Source organism: Magnusiomyces paraingens, assembly GCF_902498895.1.
Source record: "Magnusiomyces paraingens strain CBS 517.90 genome assembly, contig: contig1, whole genome shotgun sequence".
NCBI classification, from domain to species: domain Eukaryota; kingdom Fungi; phylum Ascomycota; class Dipodascomycetes; order Dipodascales; family Dipodascaceae; genus Magnusiomyces; species Magnusiomyces paraingens.
The window spans coordinates 2,231,293-2,254,372 of NW_022474067.1; the positions used below are offsets into that span (position 1 = coordinate 2,231,293).

The window sequence follows — 23,080 nt, forward strand, 5'->3', positions numbered from 1 at the left end:
TTTGACTTACTGATATTTGAAAACCGGCATTAAAATTGTTTTTGAAATGTTGGAGATGCAATGTTGAAGTTAAATTAAAAGTTTATTATGAAAATGAAGAGATATATAGTAAGGGCAAAAAGGATAGCAGATGCTGATGTTATATAATTCTATAACACTTGAATAAAAACAAAAAGTTCTACTACTTTTGAACATGAACGATAGTTGAAGAATCTTGAGTAATATTTTTCAGTTTTGCACAGGCTATGGAAATTTTGGCGCATGGTTTAAAAAGTTTGGAATTGAAAAGAATAGTTACAGCTGCAAGTGTGGAGAGCTGGAAACAATTAGACACATTTTTGTTGAGAGTATTTTACTTGAAGAAGAAAGAAAATTATTAAAATGAATATCCCCAGAAATGGGCATGTTGACTCTTTTAAACAGTTTAATTGGCTTACAAGAGATTGTAAGCTTTATCTCTGCTTGGAGGGATTAAGAAATACAGTTACAACGTTGATGAAGACCAGTGGAGATGATTTGGGAAGGTTTGGGACCAACAGTTTGGTTTTTCTGTTCCTAGTAAGCTGTGATCAGGACCCATTTGCTGGGCTACCAGGGGTGCACAGATCAAAATTACATTTACTAAAAAGGTACACCAATAGATAGCAAGTAAACCAAGTTAGGAAATTAAATACCTATGTAAAAAAATTTCTTTTAGAAGTAATACCTCGCCTTGGAACAAAGGTTTTCTCTAATTTTTTTTTTTTTGAAAAATTCATTATATCCATTTAATGCAAAAAAAACTCTTATTTTTTATAGCAAGTACTGCCGAGTTACAAACTAATATAATCCACTTTATAAGGTTAGCCTGTCTTTTCTTTTTTTTTTTAATACTTTAACAAACAATATCGGATGAAAGAACAGTTGCTGAAAAATCATTAAATTTGGATGAATTGATTGTACTATTATTCTTCATGATCAGAGATCACTTGTTCTTGGGTACAGGGTACAAAGTACTTTTTACCGGCTAAAGAGATGAATGTGTAAAGATACATATGGCTATTTTTTTTGTGCATGAATATCTTCAACCTTTTAAGGCCTATGATAAAAATAAAATCAACAAACCCCGTAGCAAGCCAGTCCAAATTTAGTAAGATGTCTAAAAAATGCTTTAATTCAATATCATCAAAAATTCAAACTGATTTTTTTTTGAGAAGTTTTTCAAACAATTTTTTTTAAAAAAAAGAAAAACTAAATACGATCATAATAATAAAAATAAAACATTTTTTTTATTTTTTTTCATTACTTTTATAGACTTATATTTAGGACACATTTCATAATATTGCCTTTTAATATGAGCTTATTAAAAAAGAAACAAACATTAATACCTTTTTTTTTATTTTTTTCAAATATTGAGTATTAAAATGAATTAAACTGAATCCTGGACCCTTACCTGCACTTTTTACCGAGCATTTAGGGTACTGACCTTAACAAGAGACGACATCAGAAAATCCTGGTGTCTGATCGCAATCCGCTATGCAACAGGGCAGGAAGATATGTCCATATTACCAAGCTATAGAGGTATTTTTGTCGAGATATGCTATTTCTCAAAAAAAAAAAAAAATAAAGGTCATGATCCCGAAGGATAATTATCCTTATAAAATGTATTTTTTATTATAATAATTATTCTAAATTCATATGTACTTAATTGTCAAGTCTCAAGCTACTACTTTTTATTTTAAATACATATTAGGAAGAAGCAACAGAAACATTTACGGGGGTTTAAATATTTTCAAATATTCATGAAATGCTTTTGATTTCCTTTTTTGCTTGAATGTATGAAATTAATAAAAAAGAAAAAAAAAGTACTAAACTAGGAAACAATATCCAGATTGAAGCATTTAAATCGTACCATAATGAACTGGCAACGTAAACATATCTAAAGAAGTAAGGTACATTAATTAGAACAAAGTATTCAGGTGCATATACTAATGAATTACAAAGTTTAATCGGCTGAACCAAAAGCTTTTAAGTATTACATTTTTTTATATCATTTTATTTTTTATAAAGTCATTTTTATTTGAAAAAAGGATTGAGGTATTGTTCTTTATTGGGAAAATTGTGATAAGATATAATTCTACGAGCAATAGTAAACTTTTACAATCATTTATAATTATATTTTTGCTTAAAAACTACTGCCAATTAATTTCATTATCATATGGAAATATAGATGTTTAACCGGCTCAAAATACGGTCTAAATTTAAAAACTTGAATATGCTTACAGTGCTTATATCTTACGCAACTTTGAGACAAAATACTAATAGTTACTTATTCAGCCCAATATTTTTTTTACTTTACTTCACAAATAATCTTTTGAAATGTAAATTGAGAGTTATAAATTATCTTTAAATAGTATTATTCTTGATACCTAATTTAATATCACTACATTATCTCTTACTCAACAGTATTTGAATAAACTTATCACACTTTACAACATCAAAAAAATAACCTTCAAAATATGCTTAACTAAAAAATTTTCACCTATGTTTATGGAGAAATTAAAAAATTAGTCTGAAAACAATTGAACTCAATGTTAAGGGTTCTGTAGACTTATAAGTTGCAACAATAATCGGCATTTGAGTAGAGTTGTTGTTTTTATTCTCTTTATTTTTTTGGTTGCAACGACACCAGACGGGAGCTTTTAAATCCAGTTGATAACTCAAGTAGCTGGCAGGAATAACCGGGCCTTTAAATTGAACTTAAGAATGAAATATAATATACAGTGAAACAGTAACGGGTTAACGCTGGTATAATAGTTATTACTACAATATTCCAAAATTTTTATTGTTTTTTTTCTAATATTTGCTAATATCGATATTGATATTGATATTGATATTGATATTGATATTGATATTGTTTTACTTTTACTTTTACTTTTTTTTTTTTTTTTTTTTTGAAAAAAAGGTTTTTATTCCGAAAATTTGCCTACCTGACGTTACCTCTAAAGAAGAAGCTAAACAGACTAAGACTTGAGGGGTTATTGAATAAATAGATAAAGAAAAATTCATATTGATTATAAAAATATTAATAATAGATTACATCATCAATACAATCAAAATCTTTTGTTGTAGATGCGTTATGTGACTTGTCCATTCGCCATTCAAGCAATATATTGAAAGAATGGGCATTTTGTCAATACAGACTTAGTTGAGTAGATAAAGTGTTTTAATTTGCTTAATTCAATTTATAATTAACTTATAATAACTAAATTAACAAAATATCAATATCAATATCAATATCAACTGGAGACATTACCCGTTTTTGGTTTTTTTTAAGCAGTTATTTACATCAACAGTATATTAATACAATTATAATCTAAAATTATCTCTAAACAAATTAGATACCATTTTAAATATGCTTGCTAGAAGCGTATATTAATATCATTCTAATGCTATCACTGAACTCATCACCCCTATATATTTCTTAAACAGCAAAAAATACGTTACTAAAACATTTAAATTAATGGGAATACCAAGTACTGAGATTTTAATAATATGAATATACATGAATTAAAATGATCACTAAATGTCGCGCCATGAACTACAATTAATATCCTAATCTGTGATTAAAACAGCTACATATTTCGTCTCATAAAGCAATTTTATTCAAGAAAATTTATTTTCCTGTTTTCGAAAATTTTAAATCAATGAAAGTTAAATTTTTATATAAAAAAACAAAATTAAATTAAATCTATTACACCCATACCTTGTTTTCATGATATCTGAGGGTTTAGTATAATACTCTTTTATTTCTGATATAGTTATTGTAACATTTTTTTTTACTGGTCTTTTGCTTTTGTTTGAATCATATAAAACTACACTTAATCAATGTGTATTTTAGAAGTTTACATTCTTAATTAATGTAAATTTGTATAAGAATTTATGTATTTGCTATTCAATGATGCCTCATAGAAGCTTTAACTAATTCCAATACCTAAAACTTTTATTTTAAAAAATGACCAAAGGTACAATTAACTGCTTCCATATATATATATATATTTGAAATAGCCAGTTATACGTTGTGAAGAAGGACAGTACTGTGTCCAGGTAAAATTTGGGGAAAAGACTCCTGTTTCTAGCTCATCATAAATGACATAATGCGAGCAAGACTCAGATTTATAGATATGCCGCAAAATTCATATTTGTGATCAATTAAAACAAAAATCTATGCTTCATATCATTAAAATGAGCAAATACTCTTAAGTAAAGATATAATATACATAGTAATAACAGACATCCTTTCATCAGAATTTATGTGCAAAGGAAATTTTACATAATAATGCCAGCTGTGAGTGCAACAAGCTAGAAAAATTTGAAACCAAAGCCTACATTTAACTAAATTTAGTTAGATTTATAAATCCATTTGCTCAAGGACGACCTATAACGTAAAGATTATCTATAAGAAACTTTTTTAACAAACCTTTGCTTTTTGTAATTGTAATCACACACTGATGAATTTTATTTTTTCATTTTTTTAAGAGTGATACCATAGGAAAAACAATACAGGTATTTTAATATAGTATCGAACAATGTTATATCAATTGAAAAAATTTCAAAACTTAAGTTTTATATTTTATTTCTATGGACATAGAGAAATAAAAGCAAGATGGACTACCATAACTTTAATTAATTTTAAAGGTTTATTTTGCAGCTTGTTGAAATAAAGAATTCCGTTATATGAATCAAACATATTTAAAAATGCTTATTACATATTTTCAAATTCTCAGAATTTCTTTTTACGATTAACATTAACTTTCAAATAAAATATTCTGATATGCTCATTTGTACACTTATTAAACGATAGACTAGTATTATTTCGAAATTAGTATATTATATTGTTTTTTTTGTCTTTGTGCTTTTTAATATTATTCTTAAAAAATTGCTATCTGATTTTATTTCACTTCAATTTTTCGCATTTATTCTTTTTAATAACAGGATCAATTATATTCACAAACCTCAAATTGGAAAAGAATTCGGTTGAAATGCTAACCGAATTTGTAGGTTTTTTTTTTCAAGTATGTTTGCTATGAAAAATTTTTTCCTCTTGAAATTTTCCAGATTGGGCTGGATGTTTTTTTTTTTTTTTTTTTTTTTTTGAATGCCTGAGTCCAATATACCGTTAGCTAAGTACATTTTTGTATAAAAGCCTTGTTAAGAGTGGGCATTGGAGAACTTATGATTACCTAACACCGTTAAACTTGGGATGGAACAACATTATTCATAGAAAGCCGAGATTCAGGGGTAAACGTTGAGATGATGTTCCAAAATATGAAGGATTTGAAGTGGAACTTTTAATTGTTTGGTTTAGCCACTTTATAATTTTTTTTTGGTTCGTTTTTGATTCATTGAAGTAAAACAGATAGTATTGGGTTTCTCAAGAAATAGAAATCAATACGTAGATTCTTGGTTGCATGAGAAACCGACTAAATTAAAAATTTCAACAACTTCATCCATGAATAATAGTTTACAAGATACCCGTTTTAATGGAAATCTGAATATTGGACAGAAAATGTGGGTACATCTAAAGTCCAGGTTAGTGAGTGAATATATTGAAGTTATAGATCTAACCATATGAACTGAGAAAATAAATTGAGGAAGAATGTAAGAATCCTTTAAGTCTTATAAGTGTCACAATTCCAATGAACCAGAGTAGTAGATGTGAGTCAAGAAAGATAGGTTGAAATAATAAGATATGTAATGTAAGATTGATAGAGATCCACTTTTTGTTGCTCCTATTTCGGATCCCGAACCGCACTGAGCACTGCATGGCTAGGGCACGAGTCTTTGCCAGAGACGACACTGGAACATCCAGGAGCAATGTGGCTCCGTACTATGTGACAGAGCGGAAGGGCACACCTATAACATCAGGTTATAGCTACGTACCATTGTTGAGGAACATCACTTTTCAACAATTATTTTTCAAAGATCCTTTTAAGCCCTTTAGTTTCCTATCATTTTGAGCTATAAAATATATTATGATTCCACCGATGGACAAATTTGGAGCAACCTCATCGAACTTTTTTTCAAATAAAATAATCCACAATGATGAGTTTGAACCATTCCATAAATTTACAAAAAAAAAAAATATTTTTGACATTATTATTTTAATGTAGAATTCTATAACAGCAAACCGATGAATAAATTAATTAAAGAGAATAAAAGCTTGTCGGACTTTCCTGCAGATATATAAACCAGGAACATGAACGGGTTCTGGATTACCATAGATTTCAAAGTAACCATTGCAAAATCAAATATTTTTAAAGGGATTTGAAAAAAAAGGGAAAAAAATTACATAAGATTTACCAGTTATCCGGAATATGGACATTTTGAAAAAAATCCCCCAAAAAATTTATATAAAATTAAAAAAATATTTAAAAAACCCTTTTAGAAACAGCTTCGATAGAATCTTTTTAAATTTGCTTGCTTGCTTTCTTATTTAGTCGGGTTTATTCAAGGGTTATAAGTATATGATACCAAAATTCATGCTATCCTTATATATTTGTCTAACTTAGGTAATTTGCCGTCTTATTGGTAATTTTTTAGTAAGACTGGCTCTAATCAGTTTTGTCTTTAGTTGCCCTGAAGATGGGTCGCGATGCCAACTTATGAGGAGCAGGGAGAACCAATTTATCGGTCTCAAACCCACCTGAACTAGTTTTTTTTTTTTTATAGAGAGCCCAAGTATTTCTAATCTATTTTAACGTAAATATGTCTTTTAAACGCCTACAAACTACTTATACTAAACCTAAGAGTCAGCTTTCCTGCTAACCAAGATAGCCTGGAGGTTCAATCGAGGTATGTAATCCCTTACACCTCCTCCAAGAAAAGGAAATTATATAAAAATCATATCTAATATTATTTGCAGTTGAATGAACGGTTTATATTTTTAAACTAGCTCTGTTTGTTTGTTTGTTTGTTTTTATTCAAGGGTTATAGAATTATATAACATCAGCATCTGTGCTATCCTTCTTGTCCATACTATATATTTTTTCATTTTGATAATAAACTTTTAATTTTGGCTTCAACATTGCATCTCCAACAGCCCGAAAACAAGTCCTGATGCCAGCTTACGAGGAACAGGGGGTTAAAAATAACCAAACCTTCCCAACCTATCTCCACTTGTCTTCATCAACGCTGTAATTGTATTTCTTAATCCCTCCAAGCAGAGATAAAGCTTACAATCTCTTGTAAGCCAGTTAAACTGTTTAAGAGAGTCGACATGTCCATTTCTGGAGATATCCGTTTCAGTCCTTTTCTTTCCTCTTCAAGCAAAGGACACTCAACTAAAATGTGATGAACTGTTTCCAGCTCTCCACATTTGCAGTTGTAACTATCCTTTTCAACTCCAAACTTTTTAAACCATGCGCCAAAGTTGCCATGGCCTGTGCGAAACTGAGTAATATTACTCAAGATCCTTCGACTATCTTTCTTCATGATCACTCCCGTAACCATTTTGAAAAGATTATCAGTACATTTCAACTCCACTGTGATATAAACTAGCTTGTTTGTTTGTTTGTTTTTATTCAAATATAAACTAGCTCTGTTTGTTTGTTTGTTTTTATTCAAGGGTTATAGAACTATATAACATCAGCATCTGCGCTATCCTTTTATTGTCTGACTATGTGACTTGCCGGTTTTCATTTGTACCTTTTTAGTACGGGTGGTTTCTGTTCTGTGCGTCTCCGGTAGCCCGGAAGATGGGCCCTGATGCCAGCTTACGAGGAACAGGGAGAACCAGTCTGTCGGTCCCAAAACCTTCCCAACCCATTTCCACTTATCTTCACGGACGCCCATGTATTTCTTAATCTCTTCCGTCAGAGATACGGCCCGCAATCACCTGCAGGCTATTTAGACTGTACGGAAGAGTCGGCATTCCTGTAACCAGGGTAGCCTATGGTTTTCAGTCTAGGTGTATACTCCCGTACACATCCTCAGGAAAAGGGGGTATTCTGGGAATCGAACCCAGTATCTTCCGCTTTCGAGCGAACGTGTTATCCTTTACACCATCCAGCCCTTTCCCCTTAAAACTAGCTCTGTTCTGTTTTAAAATCTTTTTATGTAATATCAATTTTCAACTTATACTAAAGTTTTTAACTATTTTCAAGCATTGGCCTTGCTAGCTCAATCGGTAGAGCGTGAGACTCTTATTAAGTGTCATCTCAAGGTTGGGGGTTCGAGCCCCCCGTAGGGCTTTGACTTTTTGCCATTTGTCATTTTTTTTTGATAAAAAAAATGAATATTCTACCCATCAATATGCTTCAAGATTGTTTTTTTTATTTAAATTGTATATATAAGTGTTTGGATAAATTTTCCAATTTTTTTTTTCTTATCCCAAAGTTTAGTTTCATTCTTGCATTATTCGTTAGAGTGTTAATCACGTGCTAAATATAATATTTCAGCCGTAGTGAACGGCTTTTTAGCTGCTCCTTTTTTTTTTTTTTTTGTAAATTCCATTAGGTCTGAGGTTGGAAAGGAAATACAAAAATGTATTTTTTTTTAAAAAAGTTTAGCACAGAGATCTGCAAAATGACTCCAAATATAAAAGAGTACAGTATGTATATATATCTTTGAAAAGAGTCATTCTTTATTTCATTTTCAATCTGGTTTATGTCGTTCTTTTAAGATTCAAATGACTCAGCTATTTAACCATTTCAGTCATATACTCCTCAACTAAACTTTTCTAATCAAAACTTTTTACATTAATCTCTTGATTACTTAATTAACCAAAAATAAAAGGATTTAATTAACGAGTTACTCTAAATTATTAATTAATAGACCTGTTTATGAGCAGTACTCAATAATAAAAAGCAAAAATAATATGACAACTGTGGGATTTGAACCCACGCCTCTTACGAGATCCGAAAACACTGTATTCAGCGAAGCTAACACTTGAGTCGGACGCCTTAGACCAACTCGGCCAAATTGTCAAATTCTTGTAAAGTTTAACATAAGACAAATATTGAAAGTAATAGATTTAAATATATGATTAAATGTTAATTTTTTGGGCATGGAATTTATTTATTTTATTTAGTGAATGTTATAATCAAATTTTATTTTAATAATAAAGTTTGATTATTATATTTTTTGAATGGTTTCGAGGATAAAATGTGGAGGGGTTACTGATAAAATTTTAATAAGTGATCAATAAAAATATTAACATGGAATTGTGAAAATGTGAAATTGAATAACAGCTGATACCACAAACAAATTTAGGCATAAGAAAACAATTTATATACATTTTTTTCATTTATAAATAGATTACTTTAATAATAAAGTACAAAGTTTGTTAATTTTAGTAATTTAAAAAGAAAAAAAAGTATCATTTGAGAAGGTTAAGTCACAACTTTCATAACATTTACTAAAAATAATGTTTTAAACAAGACTAAAAATTTTTTGGTAAAACAATGATGTCAATTTTTAAAAATTATTTAAGATACACAATCAACTTTTATAAAATCATAAGAACTCTAAGCAGCAACTTTGTTAAAGTTTTCATACTGGGTGTTTTCTTCCGCAGTGATCTCACGGTAATATGTAGGAACACCACCGAGGTAGTTCAAAGGACCTGTAATCTTCTTGCCAGGAATGTTGGTACCGTTGTACCAAGAAGTCTTGGCCATGCCAACGAGAGTCTTATTACTGGCTTCAAGAACGTGCTGAGCCCACTCCTCTTCGGCCTCTTCAGTAGGCTGAACATACTTAAGATTGTGCTTGTCAGTGTACTGAATAAGCTTGACAATCCAGTTACTTTGGATCTGAGCGCAGGTAGGTCCGTTAGAGAATGCAGTAGGGCCCTGAGGTCCGTACATAAAGTACATGTTGGGGAAGTCATTGACAGCAACACCAAGGTAGGTGCGAAGACCACCAGTCTCCCACTTGTCGGCAAGGGTTTCGCCATGGATACCACGAATATCCATTTGAGTCAAACCACCAGTAACAGCATCGAAACCAGTGGCAAGAACAATGATGTCAAATTCCTTCTCACCGTTGGCAGTCTTGATTCCCTTTTCGGTGAACTCAAGAATGGGTTCCTGGCGGAGGTCAACAATGTCGACATTGGGCTGGTTGTAGACCTCGTAGTAGGTCTGTTCAAGACAAGGTCTCTTTGAGCAGAAGGGGTTGAGGGCCACAGCAGGTGCAAGCTTTTCAAATAACTCAGGACGAGTAAGACGCTCAAGGGTCTTACGACGCCAGAACTCGTACTGGTACTTATCAGCCTCCAGGTTGCTCCAAACATCATGGAAAGTAGCAACCCAAAAGTGGAAGCCACCGGTGGCCCAGCACTTTTCAAAGTGGGCTTCACGTTCTTCATCAGTAACCTCCAAGGCGCTACGGGGGTCAAAACCAAACTCAAAGCCGGCAGCGCAAGAGTCAGTAAGAGTATGAGCAAAGACCTTGTCATAGTTAGCACGGCGAGCTTCTTGTTCTTCGTGGGTGACTGCACGCTGGTGCATGGGGATAGCAATATTGGGGGTACGTTGGTAGACAGTCAAATCTTCGACAATAGGGCCAACTTCCTGGATGACCTGGACACCAGAAGCACCGGTACCAACGACAGCAACCTTCTTGTTCTTGAAGTCAACATCGTCACCGGGCCATTCGCAAGTGTGGTACATGATACCCTTGTACTTGTCAAGACCATTGAAATCAGGAATGTACTTTTTGGCGGCAAAGCCTGTGCAAACAACCAAGTGTTTAGCAATGAAGGTACCAGCATCTTCACCGTTAGTGGTGACGGTCCACTTGCCAGACTTTTCGTCAAAGTGGCAGGCACTGACAAATGTGTTGAAAGAGTAGTTTTTGGAGATTTGAATCTTTTCGTCGACATGGGCAAAATATTCGTTGAGCTCTTTCCAGCCAGGGAAACGCTCCTTGAAGTCCCAGTCCTTATAGATTTGTTCAAGCCAAAGTTGGTAGACAGGAACATCAGAATCGACACGAGCACCGGGGTACTTGTTCCAGTACCAAATGCCACCGATGAAGGAACCCTTTTCAAAGGAATGGACATTGTAGCCTAGTTCTCTAAGCTGGTAGGTAGTGTAGACGCCGCCGAAGCCGCCGCCGACAACAATAGCATCGTATTCAATTGGAGCCATTTTGAAGTTGAGAGTGTTTATAAAAGTTTTTTTAAAAAATTGAAATTTAATAAGAAGATAAAAAAAAAATAAAATTGATAGAATTAATTGATTAAAAGAATAGAAGAGAGAAAGAAAAAAAAAACAATTGAAAAGGGAGAAAATTGAAGATATTTATACTTTAAAAATAATTAAATAAAAGGATTTGATTCTTTTGGACCTATCTCAAGTTTTTTTTTTTTTTTTTTTTTTTTTTGATCTAGTGCTTAGATCATAGATTTGATTTTGGAGAAGGTTTTTCGTGGGCCATTGAAAATGCTTCATTTTTTTTTATTGAAATACCAGATTAGAAGAAAACATATTCCGGGGGGAATTTGCCAGTTTTCTTTTTTTAGGAAAAATTAAATGGTGGAGAAGCATCGAAACCCTCAGCCGTATGTGTTTATATATATTTTAATTTCATATATGCATTGTTATTATTATTATTATATATTATTATTATTATTATTATTATTATTATTATTATTATTATTATTATTATTATTTTTTGTCAGCCGGAGAGGGGCAGAAAGTAAATTATTAATATTATTAATAGTATTATTATTATTATGCCTTAGAAAAAAAAAAAAAAAAAAACACCCACCCCACTGTTTATTCTTTTACACTTTCATAAAGTTGATTTTTTTATTTCATGTCTTCATTCTAAAAGAATTCAATAAATAGTCAGGCTTTCAACAACCGTATATTTAGATTGTAAATACAGAAATCGTTATAGGGACTCTACATCCGGTAAAAACCACGGACAAACTGTTCACTAATCTTCCTGACTTTTATATATTTTATATAAATGTATATCAAACCCACTATGGAAGTCTGCTGCAGCGTTCCTGGATTTTTTGAAAGTCATCAAAAAAAAAAAAAAGATCCATATTGAAAGTTTAGATTTTAATTTTACAAGCCGGAGGGGTATTCAATCCATTAGAATTATTATATTTGTTATTGTTATTGTTATTATTGTACATTGTTAAAATTAAGTGTTAATAAATGTTAATAGGCTTTCCCCAATTTATGTCTCTTGAAATTGACAAAAAAAAAAAAAAAACCACTTTTGAAATTCAAGCTCCGAATAGGTTCTTTAAATGCTTTAAACCTTTCAATCAAAGCCTATTAATTGTTTTATTGATAATTAATTATAATTGATTCAAAATAATTTGTTAAAAGAATAAAAGAGGGGTGTTTCGTTTTGATATCACCACTTGGTTAGTTGGTTGATCAGTACCGTGGAATAATTGATTGAATTCTTTTTGTTTTATTCAGATCATCATTATCATTATCCTTTGAGCTTTGAAAGAACCTTCGTAATAGAGTAGCTTTAAAGAAATTTCTTGATTATTTCTAAAATAAATCCCTAACCACTACAGATATATTAAAAGTCTCCAACATTGTTTTTTTTTTTCTCCCTTTACTGATTTTTATTTGTTAGCAAATTTAAAACCCTAACCACAATATATTGCATAAAATGTGTTCCACGGCTTACAACATTTATTTTTTTTTTTTTAAATTTTTTTTTTCAGACATCAACTAACAAAACACCACACATAACAAAATCTTCCCAATTAACACAAAAACTCAAAACAAAAAATTTTAAGTGAAACACATTAATAAAAAGTTGCAAAAAATTACAAAAAGATATGATTCGACCCAGGATCGAACTGGGGACGTTCTGCGTGTTAAGCAGATGCCATGACCAACTAGACCATCGAACCCTAATCCTGAAAAAATAGATTGCGTTAACAGTTTGAAAACATACATACTCTGAAGTCACATGATTAGCTGACAGAATACTTTTACACTCCTCCAGGAGACGATGGAATTACTGGCAAAGTTTTAAAGATGGCATGGCTGAATAAAGACTTTAAGGAAAGGTTTTTCAAGCTTCTCCAAGCTTGTGTGAAGTTTGGATACCACCCAAAAGTCTGGAGACATGGCATTATTGTTGTTATACCTAAACCTAAGAAACCTGACTATTCAAAGCCAAGAGCATACCGACCAATTTCCTTACTTAAGATTCCATCTAAAGTACTGGAAAAAATTATACAAAAAAGAATGACCAAGCTTACAACACACTTACTTCCACCAGAGCAATATGGGGGAAGACAAGGTTATTGTGCTACTGATGCTGTTTTGGAACTTGTCCAAAGAATTGAAACTAGTAAAGAAAAAATTTCAGCTATGCTCATTGATATTCAAGGAGCTTTTGATAATGTTAACAGAAATATATTGGCACACACAATGGAGGATATGAAACTACCCAAAGCACTTATAAACTGGACGTACCAATTTGTAAGTGAAAGAGAAGCTAGTATGCTCATGGACCGAAGAAAGGATCAGTGCAAAAATTAGTACTGGAATTCCGCAAGGCTCACCTATTTCACCACTACTTTTTTGATATATTCCACACCAATGTATCATGCCATTAAAGAATGGGGTGGAACTCCTTTTGGCTTTATTGATGATGTGACTATTACCGTTGAAGGTAAAATTGAAGAAAATACCAAAAGCTTAAGCAACATATTAGAAAAATGTTGTAATTGGGCTAAATCAAGAATGACCAAAATTGATTTGGGTGATAAATTGGGTTTTATTCATTTTACAAAAAATGTGAAACCTAAAGATGAGAAAGTGCAACTTACTTTACCTAATGGAGAACTTCGTGAACCCCAGAAGCAAGTTAAATTGCTTGGAATTACTTTGAACAATCTGCTTGATTTTAAATCTCATATTTTGAATAAAATCAATAAAGCAAGAAAAGCTGTTGGTGCTATTTGGCATCTTGGTGGCGTGCAAAAAGGTATGCGAGGGTCTGCAGTCAGATCACTGTATATTGCTTGCGTGAGACCAATTGTCGAATATGGTTTAGAAATTTGGCATCATAAAATCTTGAAAGGAGAAATCCACAAGTTGGAAGTGATGCAGAACATGGCTTTAAGAAGAATTGTTGGTGCTTATCGCACAACTCCTATTGCGGTACTACAAAAGGAAGCTGGTATTATGCCATATAGTATTAGGCTAAAATTTATGGTGGCACGAAAAGCTATTCGTTTACACCTAAATATTAGCAAAACTAATCCTATTAATGGTCATTTGTTAACATTGATTGAGAAATCTCCAATTGCAAAGCTAACCACGCTTTACATGTTGGCGAAAGATGATAGAGACTATATGAATAAAAAGGATGAAAAACGAAAATGCAAGAGGGTTGAACCTCTTACACTGAAACAACAACAAAATCAGACGATTGGAATTTTGAAGAAACAAGCAATGGAAGAATGGCAAGAAATGTATTGGAACAGCAGTAAGGATCTGTGGTATCATAATATCACAGTGGAGTCGAAATGTACTGATAATCTTTCCAAAATGGTTACGGGAGTGATCATGAAGAAAGATAGTCGAAGGATCTTGAGTAATATTACTCAGTTTCGCACAGGCCATGGCAACTTTGGCGCATGGTTTAAAAAGTTTGGAATTGAAAAGGATAGTTACAACTGCAAATGTGGAGAGCTGGAAACAGTTCATCACATTTTAGTTGAGTGTCCTTTGCTTGAAGAGGAAAGAAAAGGACTGAAACGGATATCTCCAGAAATGGACATGTCGACTCTCTTAAACAGTTTAACTGGCTTACAAGAGATTGTAAGCTTTATCTCTGCTTGGAGGGATTAAGAAATACAATTACAGCGTTGATGAAGACAAGTGGAGATAGGTTGGGAAGGTTTGGTTATTTTTAACCCCCTGTTCCTCGTAAGCTGGCATCAGGACTTATTTTAGGGCTGTTGGAGATGCAATGCTGAGGCCAAAATTAAAAGTTTATTATGAAAATGAAAAGATATATAGTATGGACAAGAAGGATAGCGCAGATGCTGATGTTATATAATTCTATAACCCTTGAATAAAAACAAACAAAACAAACAAAACAAACGAATACTTTTACAGTTTGGAAAATTGAAACAAAAATCAAAATAAATCTAGACTCTAAATATGGATTATCTTAAAGGTCTTCAAGAAATCTAAGAACTCTACCATTGAGTCGTTACAGTCTAGATATTTGGTAGTGGGCCTTACTGAAGGAGCCCATACTTCTGTATTTTATGTCTAATTATTTTGAAGATAATTAATTGCGAAAGAGTTGAACAGTTTTAATACCTGTTAAAAAAAACTTATTATTATTGGATGATCTTAAAATGTTAAATGATTAAATAGGATTGAAAACACACTGAAAAAATGAAATTTTTATGGAGTTATGTAAAATTTTACAATTTCACAGTTGACATTTTCCATTATCTTTAATTAGTAAAGAAATAAAGGACAAAAACCCAAAATTTTGTTAATTAACAAAATTCGGGATTATTATAATAAATTTAAGATGTAATTTAGTAAATAAAAATTTTATATTAACTTGTGATATTTACACTCCTTTTAAACTTGTATTCTTTAGTTGGTTCAACAATCTGAGAATTTACATACTAGTCTATCTTCTATCTTTCTTAACAATTACCCCCTTTTTCAATTATTTTAAATTATTTTAAAATATTTAATAAATTTATGCTTAGACCATCATATTCATCTAATATATTGATATTTTGAAATACTTTTACCTTCTTATCTAGGCTTGTTTTTTCACTTTCCCATAATTTTTGTTGTTCACTAAAAAGTTTCTTCTACCCATTTGAAAAAAAAATATGATTACATAATATCACGAACTTTAATACAAAAACTCTTTTTTAGACATTTCTTGTCTACCACAATTCAACATTAAGATCTCAGAAACTTGAATAATAAAAGAATAAAAAAGTTCGTATCAAAGCAAAAACATACAAATCAGTTAAAGATGCAAAAAATGATTCGACCCAGGATCGAACTGGGGACGTTCTGCGTGTTAAGCAGATGCCATAACCGACTAGACCATCGAACCCTAACCCTGAAATGTATTCTTTAATAAGAATTAGGTAAACACCTAACAAAATCATCAAGTAACGTAACTGGTATTTTAAGTAAAGAAAACATTATGGTTCTTGTAATCTGGCATTAAAATTTATTTTTGTGTTGTTGAAAATGCAATGTTAAAGTCAAATTAAAAGTATACTGAGAATACGAAAAGATCTATATATATATGGTAAAAACAAAAAGGATAACGCAGATGCTGATGTTATATATTTCTATAGCCTTTGAATAAATAATAAATAGACAAACCAATAAAATTTGTAAAGATTATTACAAAGTAGTATATGAAAGTATGAAATGTAGGAGCTAATATTTTTAAAGTTATATTTTTTTTAAAAAAAATGAAAAAATGAAAAAAATATACTATACTTTTTGCACAGCTTTATACCAACTATTCAGGGTTAGGGTGAAGTTTTTTAGGTGATGGTAGATAAAGGAATGAGGGTACAATACTTTATTTTCAAAATATGTATTTTGAAAGATAAATCACATAAAAAGAAACACTGAGTTACCATTATCTAAAAATATTTAAAAACCACAAGGGTTAGGTGTATGATCATTTTCTTTTTTAGATTAAATTTTTTATGCCAAAAACTTTTGCATTAAAGTCGTTATTTTTTTTTTGTTTATTTTTTCTTATGCAATAAAATAACAAGACTTGAAACTTATTGTTTTAAATTTTTTTTTTTTTTTTCTTTTAAAGTCATTTGATGGAAAAGAATTATATAGAAACATACAAATTTGTTTGTAAAACATTTAAATGTTTTTGAAGGCGGTGAAAAGTTTTAGGCTTGAACCGAATTTCATACATACCGCGGTGTAGTTATTGAGTGCAAATTTAAAGCAAGATTTTAGGTGAAGTAGAAGGAAGTACAAAAAAAACGTGATCGGATATTCCGTTGGAGATACCAACGGCATTTCCGTATTTAACTCCTAGCTACAATGAACTCTAAAGAAAAAAACGTTAATACCTTTAAGCCCTCGCTTTGCTCTCGGCAAGCCCCGAGTAGAATACCTTTCTCACATAGTTGCTAAAAACATAGCAATGAATATCATTTTGAGTATCTGAGATGAAAGAATTGACTTTAGGAGTATAAATATGGTATTCATTCCATGATATATTTGATTTTTTTTTTCTCTTTTATTTCCTTTTCATCATCACAAAAACAAATAATCCAATCTACTTAATCTTCTACAAAGATAGCAATTAAGTCTAATCCAAAATTTCAACATCAATTACCACTAAAACTAAAAACAAAAACAAAAAACAAACAACAAACATTCACAATGCCTCACAAACAAGAACTTGAATTCACTCCTATCCCTGATGCCCCCCTTGGTGCCGTTGTCACTCTTCCCTCTGGTATTACCGATCCTGCTGATCTCAACGACGTGGACTTTCAGAAGCTCAAAGAGGGACTTTTGACCCATAGTGTGCTAGTTATTCCTGGCCAAGAAAACCTTTTACCCAGTTCCCAGTATCAGATTACCAAGCGCATGGATCCCACTTGCGAAGGTGGATATGGTCATTCCAAGGAGTTTCGCCACGACAAGTCAGTTCTTCGTCGTGATGGTGTTTCTGTCCCTGATCAGCCTCAGGTTCAGGTTTTGGGCCAGGGAACTTTTAAGGGCCACTATGGAATGGACTCTATTACTCTCCGTCACCCTACTCACTTTGATTTCCACCAAACTCCCCTGACTGATGAAGAAGTTGCCAAGGGTTACACTCGTTTCTATAGATGGCACATTGACTCTGCTCTTTATGGTCTTTCTCCTCCAGTATGCACCACTCTTTTGGGTATTCACGTTCCTGAGTCTACCAAGACCATGAAGATCAAGTATGAAGATACCAATGAAGAAATTGAGGTTGCTCAAGCCGGCACTGCTTTCTTTTCTGGTGCCAATGCTTTTGAAGCTCTTTCTGATGAAGACAAGGAACTTGCTCTTGGAACTACTGTTGAGTATGCTCCTCACCCTTACATTTTCATTTCACCTGCTCGGGCCACCAGTGACGGTGTGACCATGGTTTCTGAGAACAAGGAAATTCCTCTTGATGAGCTTCCTGAGTGGGAAGAGTCTAAGGTTAAGAAGCTTCCCATGGTTTGGACAAATCCAGTCACTGGTAAACATCATCTCCAAATTCATGGTGCTTGCGTGTATAGAATGCACCGCCCAGATGGCACCGTTTTAGAGCTTGAGGATGCTCGCAAGGAGGCTTATAGATTGATTCGCCCAGCCATTTCTCCAAAGAATATTTATGTTCATTCTTGGAAGAAGGGTGATCTTGCATTGTTTCATAACCAGGGAGTTTTGCACAGCGTGACTGGCCAATTTGCTGAAGATGAAACTCGTTTAATGCATCAGTGCAATATTGCCAGTGGAGTTGATCCTGTTACTGTTAAAAACTAAAAGGTTAGTTTTAAATTTCCTTTTATTTTTATTTTTTTTTATTTTTGTTATTTTTGTCACAATTCAAAAACAACAATTTATGTGTCCATGATTTTATGTTTAAATTTTTATAGTCTTTCGTTTTTAAAAAATGTATAATTAGTCTTTCTTTTAACATTGTTTTTTTAATTAAATCTCAAGTCATAATGTGCCAATGAAAATGAGTAAATTTTTGATAAATTCTTTCGTATATCTAAAAAAAAAAAGTAATCGAGGGTCACATTTTTCAACCACAGTATTATTTTTTCTATCAATATTTTTTAGCTGTTGAAAAAGATTTTTTTTTTACAAAATTCTGCACTTTTTTTTCCTGAAATCTTCACGGGTTCCCTTATTTGTAACTTTTAGCCGAGACTTTATTTCTAGCTATTTATGACTCCAAATTTTGGCTTTCTACTGAATGTGTAAAGTCTAGGATTAAGTTGTTAGATTTCTTGAGACTTTAAATAGGTAAATGTTGCTCATCATAGTTAAATAGCCAAAACTTTCAGAGTTAGAACCTGTTAACCAAAATTCTTGTTACGACTTAAGCGAGGGTGCATGACTTTGGTGGAACAAACGAGTGTTTGAGAGACTGTAAAATAAATCAGCTTTAAGGCTTCTAAGCAATCTGAATTATCATTATCGATGACAGATTTATTGGCAATGTCATAAACAAGTCTGAAGCATAAGAGCAACGAGTCCATGAAACGTGTTTTGGTACGTGTGTCCCATAATTCTCAGTAAATTGATTGATTGATTGATTGATTGATTGATTGATTGATTGATTGATTGATTGATTGATTGATTGATTGATTGATTGATTGATTGATTGATTGATTGATTGATTGATTGATTGATTGATTGATTGATTGATTGATTGATTGATTGATTGATTGATTGATTGATTGATTGATTGATTGATTGATTGATTGATTGATTGATAATTGATTGATAGTTCAGGGTATTAGGCTGATAAGGACTGTGACGGTACTCGAGTACAATGGTATTTTACTCTGTCGCTGTAAATGCATTTTTCCTTGGGTTTTTTTTTGGCAGTTCTAATGATGGTGACATTAAAGTAAAGGGCATATTGCATATAGTACCAAACTCTGGGATGTCTTAAGGGCTGGTTGACAGTCTATTCACTCATGATCAACTTAATTCAAAAGTATTAGGGGGTGAAAAAAAAACAAGATATTGAAGTTGAGAGTAACTGCTAATAAAGGAACTTAATGGGGTTTCCAATTGAGTTTTTGGTGAGACTATATATATATTTTTTTTTTTTTTAATTAAGGTTGAATTGATGGGATGGTGCAGTTTAGTCAGCAATTTGATATACTAAAGTCTTATCAGTTTCAAATTGTATCAAAGGAAAAGTAAAAAGAATACATTTTGAAATTAAAAGAACGATAAATATATCTCGCACATTCCAAACACACCAGGGCTAGGGATTAAGATATTGAGAAAGTGAAAAAAAAGTTTAGTTAAATTTAAATTTCAGGATTTAACATAATGATTAGTCATTTCTGTATGAGTAGAGATTAAGCTAGGCTGTCTATCTATAGAGTTAAGTATCGATTAGACTTGTTGGAGTAGATTACAAGATAATAATATATATATATATATATATATATATATATATATATATTTAATTGATACACCAGATTGATACAAACTTGAATGATTGAATGATTGAATGATTGAATGATTGAATGATTGAATGATTGAATGATTGAATGATTGAATGATTGAATGATTGAATGATTGAATGATTGAATGATTGAATGATTGAATGATTGAATGATTGAATGATTGAATGATTGAATGATTGAATGATTGAATGATTGAATGATTGAATGATTGAATGATTGATTGATTTATTTTTTTCTTTTCTTTTCTTTTCTTTTCTTTTCTAAAAAAAAAAAATTAATGAAAAATTTCTTTCTTTTCCGGTGCCCCACTTGTTCTCTTCTACAAAAAGCCGTCAATGTTAAGGGTTGTGTAGACTTATAAGTTGCAACAATAATCGGCATTTGAGTAGAATTGTTGTTTTTATTCTCTTTATTTTTTTTTTGGTTGCAACGACACACCAGACGGGAGCTTTTAAATTTAGTTGATAACTCAAGTAGTTGGCAGGAATAACCGGACCTTTAAATTGAACTTAAGAATGAAATATAATATATATATATATATATATTAAAAAATAGAAAAAAAACAAAGTTAGTTAAAATAACAGCTTCTAAATTGTTTTAAATTTTTAAATTTAATTAAATTGAAAAAAAAAACAAGTAAATAATTATTTTCAATTGAAGGATTTACCACAAATTTCAATTATTATTATTGTTTTTTTCGGCATCAGAAAGATTTTCATTTTCCGACCCACTTCTTTTTTTTTTGTTTGAAATATTTACAAAATAATTATTTAGACCTTATAAGGTCTATCTATTATTAAACCATTGAGTTTTCAGTGAAAAAAAAATATATATATATATATATTGCCATAATACACGTGACTTAACTAAGATTTGTTAAACTAAACGGTTGAATGTAGAGAGAGAGAAAAAAAAAAAGGAGCACAGTTCCGAGGCTTCTCTTTATTTTATTTTATTTAATTTTTTCGGGTTTTATGAAAATTTGCTCCGAAACAAAACAAAAAACACTTCGCATAGAAGGAAACGAAAAAAAAAAATGGTGATTTAAATAAATAAAGACTTTATTTTTATTTTAAATTGAAAAAGAGGTCTGTATGTGAATGGTTTGGGTCATTTTTTTTATGTTAATTATTATTTACAAAAGTTGTTTTTATTTATTTATTTATTATTATTACTATTATCTTAAAAACAGTCCTTAGAGATGAGTTTAAAAAAACCTAAATCTCTCTATATATATTAAATCAAAATATAACTCCAAAATCAAAAATATATATATATATATTTTTAAACATAAAAAAAATATCAAAAAAATGTTTTATAAATAAGTTTTTATTTAATCTACAAAAAAAAAAATCCAATTTATAAAAAAAAAAAAAAAACTTGACTGCGTTTTAGTGTGATGAAGGCTCGGCACCCAACGGCCCATTGTTTTTTTTTTTTTTTTTTTTTTTCGGATCGGATTTCTTTAAAAAGAAAATAAATAAAAAAAAAACATTCCAGTATCTGGCCACCTTTTTTTTTTTTAATTCTTTTTTATTTCCCGCCAGTAGAAACAAACGGCCTCGTCTTGACCTCAGACCCAGATTCTCGACGGCTCTGCGGTGGTGGTGGGAATGCCCCTGTACCTGTATCTGTCTCTGCTATACCTGGTGTACTTGTTATACTTGTTGTACTTGTTGTAGACGCACCACGTAAAAGCCCCCAAAGATCACCCGGCCGTCGGCTCACAGCCTGTTTCCGACGCCCGGAAACCGCCGGGGTTTGTGCCGAAGTTAAACCATGATGATTTTGGTGGCCATGTTTAAACTTATGATGATGATGATGATGATGATGACGATGATTATGATTAGGATTAGGATTATGATGGTGACTATTTATTGTTGATGTTTTAGTTATAGACCCAACTGCTGTTGAACTTGAGTTTGAACTCGAACTCGAACTTGAAGTTGATGAACAACTTGAAACTTTTGATATGGCCGTGGTAGTTTGAACATCTGGTATCGCCAGCGCACCAGATGAAAATTGTCCTGGCGAGAAACTTGTAGCTAGTGAAGGGTCTTTATTCTTTGATGAAACAGACAACGTAGGCACCGGTCGCCAATCTTCCGGGTCTCTTTGTTTGATGGCCATGGCCTCAGTTTCTGAAATGAGAGTTCCTGCGTCTTGAGAAATTTGCATCCATGAAGAGTCTCCGAGATGGTGATGATGATGATGATGATGATCTGGGTTATCTCCTAGTCCCCATTCATATAATTCTCTAGCAAGTTCATTATCATTTTCATCATTGTAAAAGCAACTACTATAGAAATCATCATCATCCTCTTCATCATTATTGTATTGGCTCACAACTGGAGATACAGATTCATTGCTGATGGTCACTGCAATGCGGCTGGAACTAAGTCGACGTAATGGAGGTCCGGAATCGTCATGGTTTTGATCTTCATCTGTTAACATGATGAGTGGTGGTTCAGGGTCGCGACCGGCTAGTAAGAGAAGCAAGTTACCATCTGAGTAGTAGTCTGTATGAAGGTAATCTTGTTTTGGAGGGGTTGTTGATGTTATTGTGGGGTTAATGGTAATAGGGGATCCTAACAGCTGAGTTGAAGGAATAGGAGTGGCCGGTGATTGATGTTCATGATTGTGATTATTTTGATTTTGATTAGAATGGTAATTAGAATGGTTATTATTGATATTATTATTATTATTATTATTATTATTGTGTTGGTGGTGGGCCATTATAGAATATAAGAGGCGATTCAGGGTGAAGTTTAAGCTTTTTAAATTTTTTTTTTTATTTTTTTTATTTTTTTTAAAAGGAGGTATCTTTTTATTTATTTACTTGTAAGTAATAGACATAAGGATTTTTCTTTGGAAGGGTATATTTAA

General features: G+C 31.8%; 5 protein-coding genes across 5 annotated transcripts; 3 read left to right on the top strand and 2 right to left on the bottom strand.

Moving 5' to 3' along the window:
* Window positions 1-9,506: 9,506 nt before the first annotated feature.
* SAPINGB_P000656 (uncharacterized protein) lies at window positions 9,507-11,135 on the bottom strand (the record flags this gene model as incomplete). The annotated part of the gene is made up of 1 exon (XM_031995379.1): window positions 9,507-11,135. The coding sequence occupies one exon, from the start codon at window positions 11,133-11,135 to the stop codon at window positions 9,507-9,509; it is 1,629 nt and encodes a 542-aa protein (XP_031851270.1).
* Window positions 11,136-12,805: 1,670 nt separating this feature from the next.
* SAPINGB_P000657 (uncharacterized protein) lies at window positions 12,806-13,517 on the top strand (the record flags this gene model as incomplete). Its single annotated transcript, XM_031995380.1, has 2 exons — window positions 12,806-12,841; window positions 12,948-13,517. 2 exons carry the CDS (start codon window positions 12,806-12,808, stop codon window positions 13,515-13,517), a joined length of 606 nt encoding a protein of 201 aa, XP_031851271.1.
* A 60-nt stretch (window positions 13,518-13,577) lies between these two features.
* Window positions 13,578-14,834, top strand: SAPINGB_P000658 (uncharacterized protein; the record flags this gene model as incomplete). The annotated part of the gene is made up of 1 exon (XM_031995381.1): window positions 13,578-14,834. One exon carries the CDS (start codon window positions 13,578-13,580, stop codon window positions 14,832-14,834), a length of 1,257 nt encoding a protein of 418 aa, XP_031851272.1.
* A 2,565-nt stretch (window positions 14,835-17,399) lies between these two features.
* On the top strand, window positions 17,400-18,521 carry SAPINGB_P000659 (uncharacterized protein; the record flags this gene model as incomplete). Its single annotated transcript, XM_031995382.1, has 1 exon — window positions 17,400-18,521. One exon carries the CDS (start codon window positions 17,400-17,402, stop codon window positions 18,519-18,521), a length of 1,122 nt encoding a protein of 373 aa, XP_031851273.1.
* Window positions 18,522-21,727: 3,206 nt separating this feature from the next.
* SAPINGB_P000660 (uncharacterized protein) lies at window positions 21,728-22,930 on the bottom strand (the record flags this gene model as incomplete). Its single annotated transcript, XM_031995383.1, has 1 exon — window positions 21,728-22,930. One exon carries the CDS (start codon window positions 22,928-22,930, stop codon window positions 21,728-21,730), a length of 1,203 nt encoding a protein of 400 aa, XP_031851274.1.
* Between the last annotated feature and the right edge of the window lie 150 nt (window positions 22,931-23,080).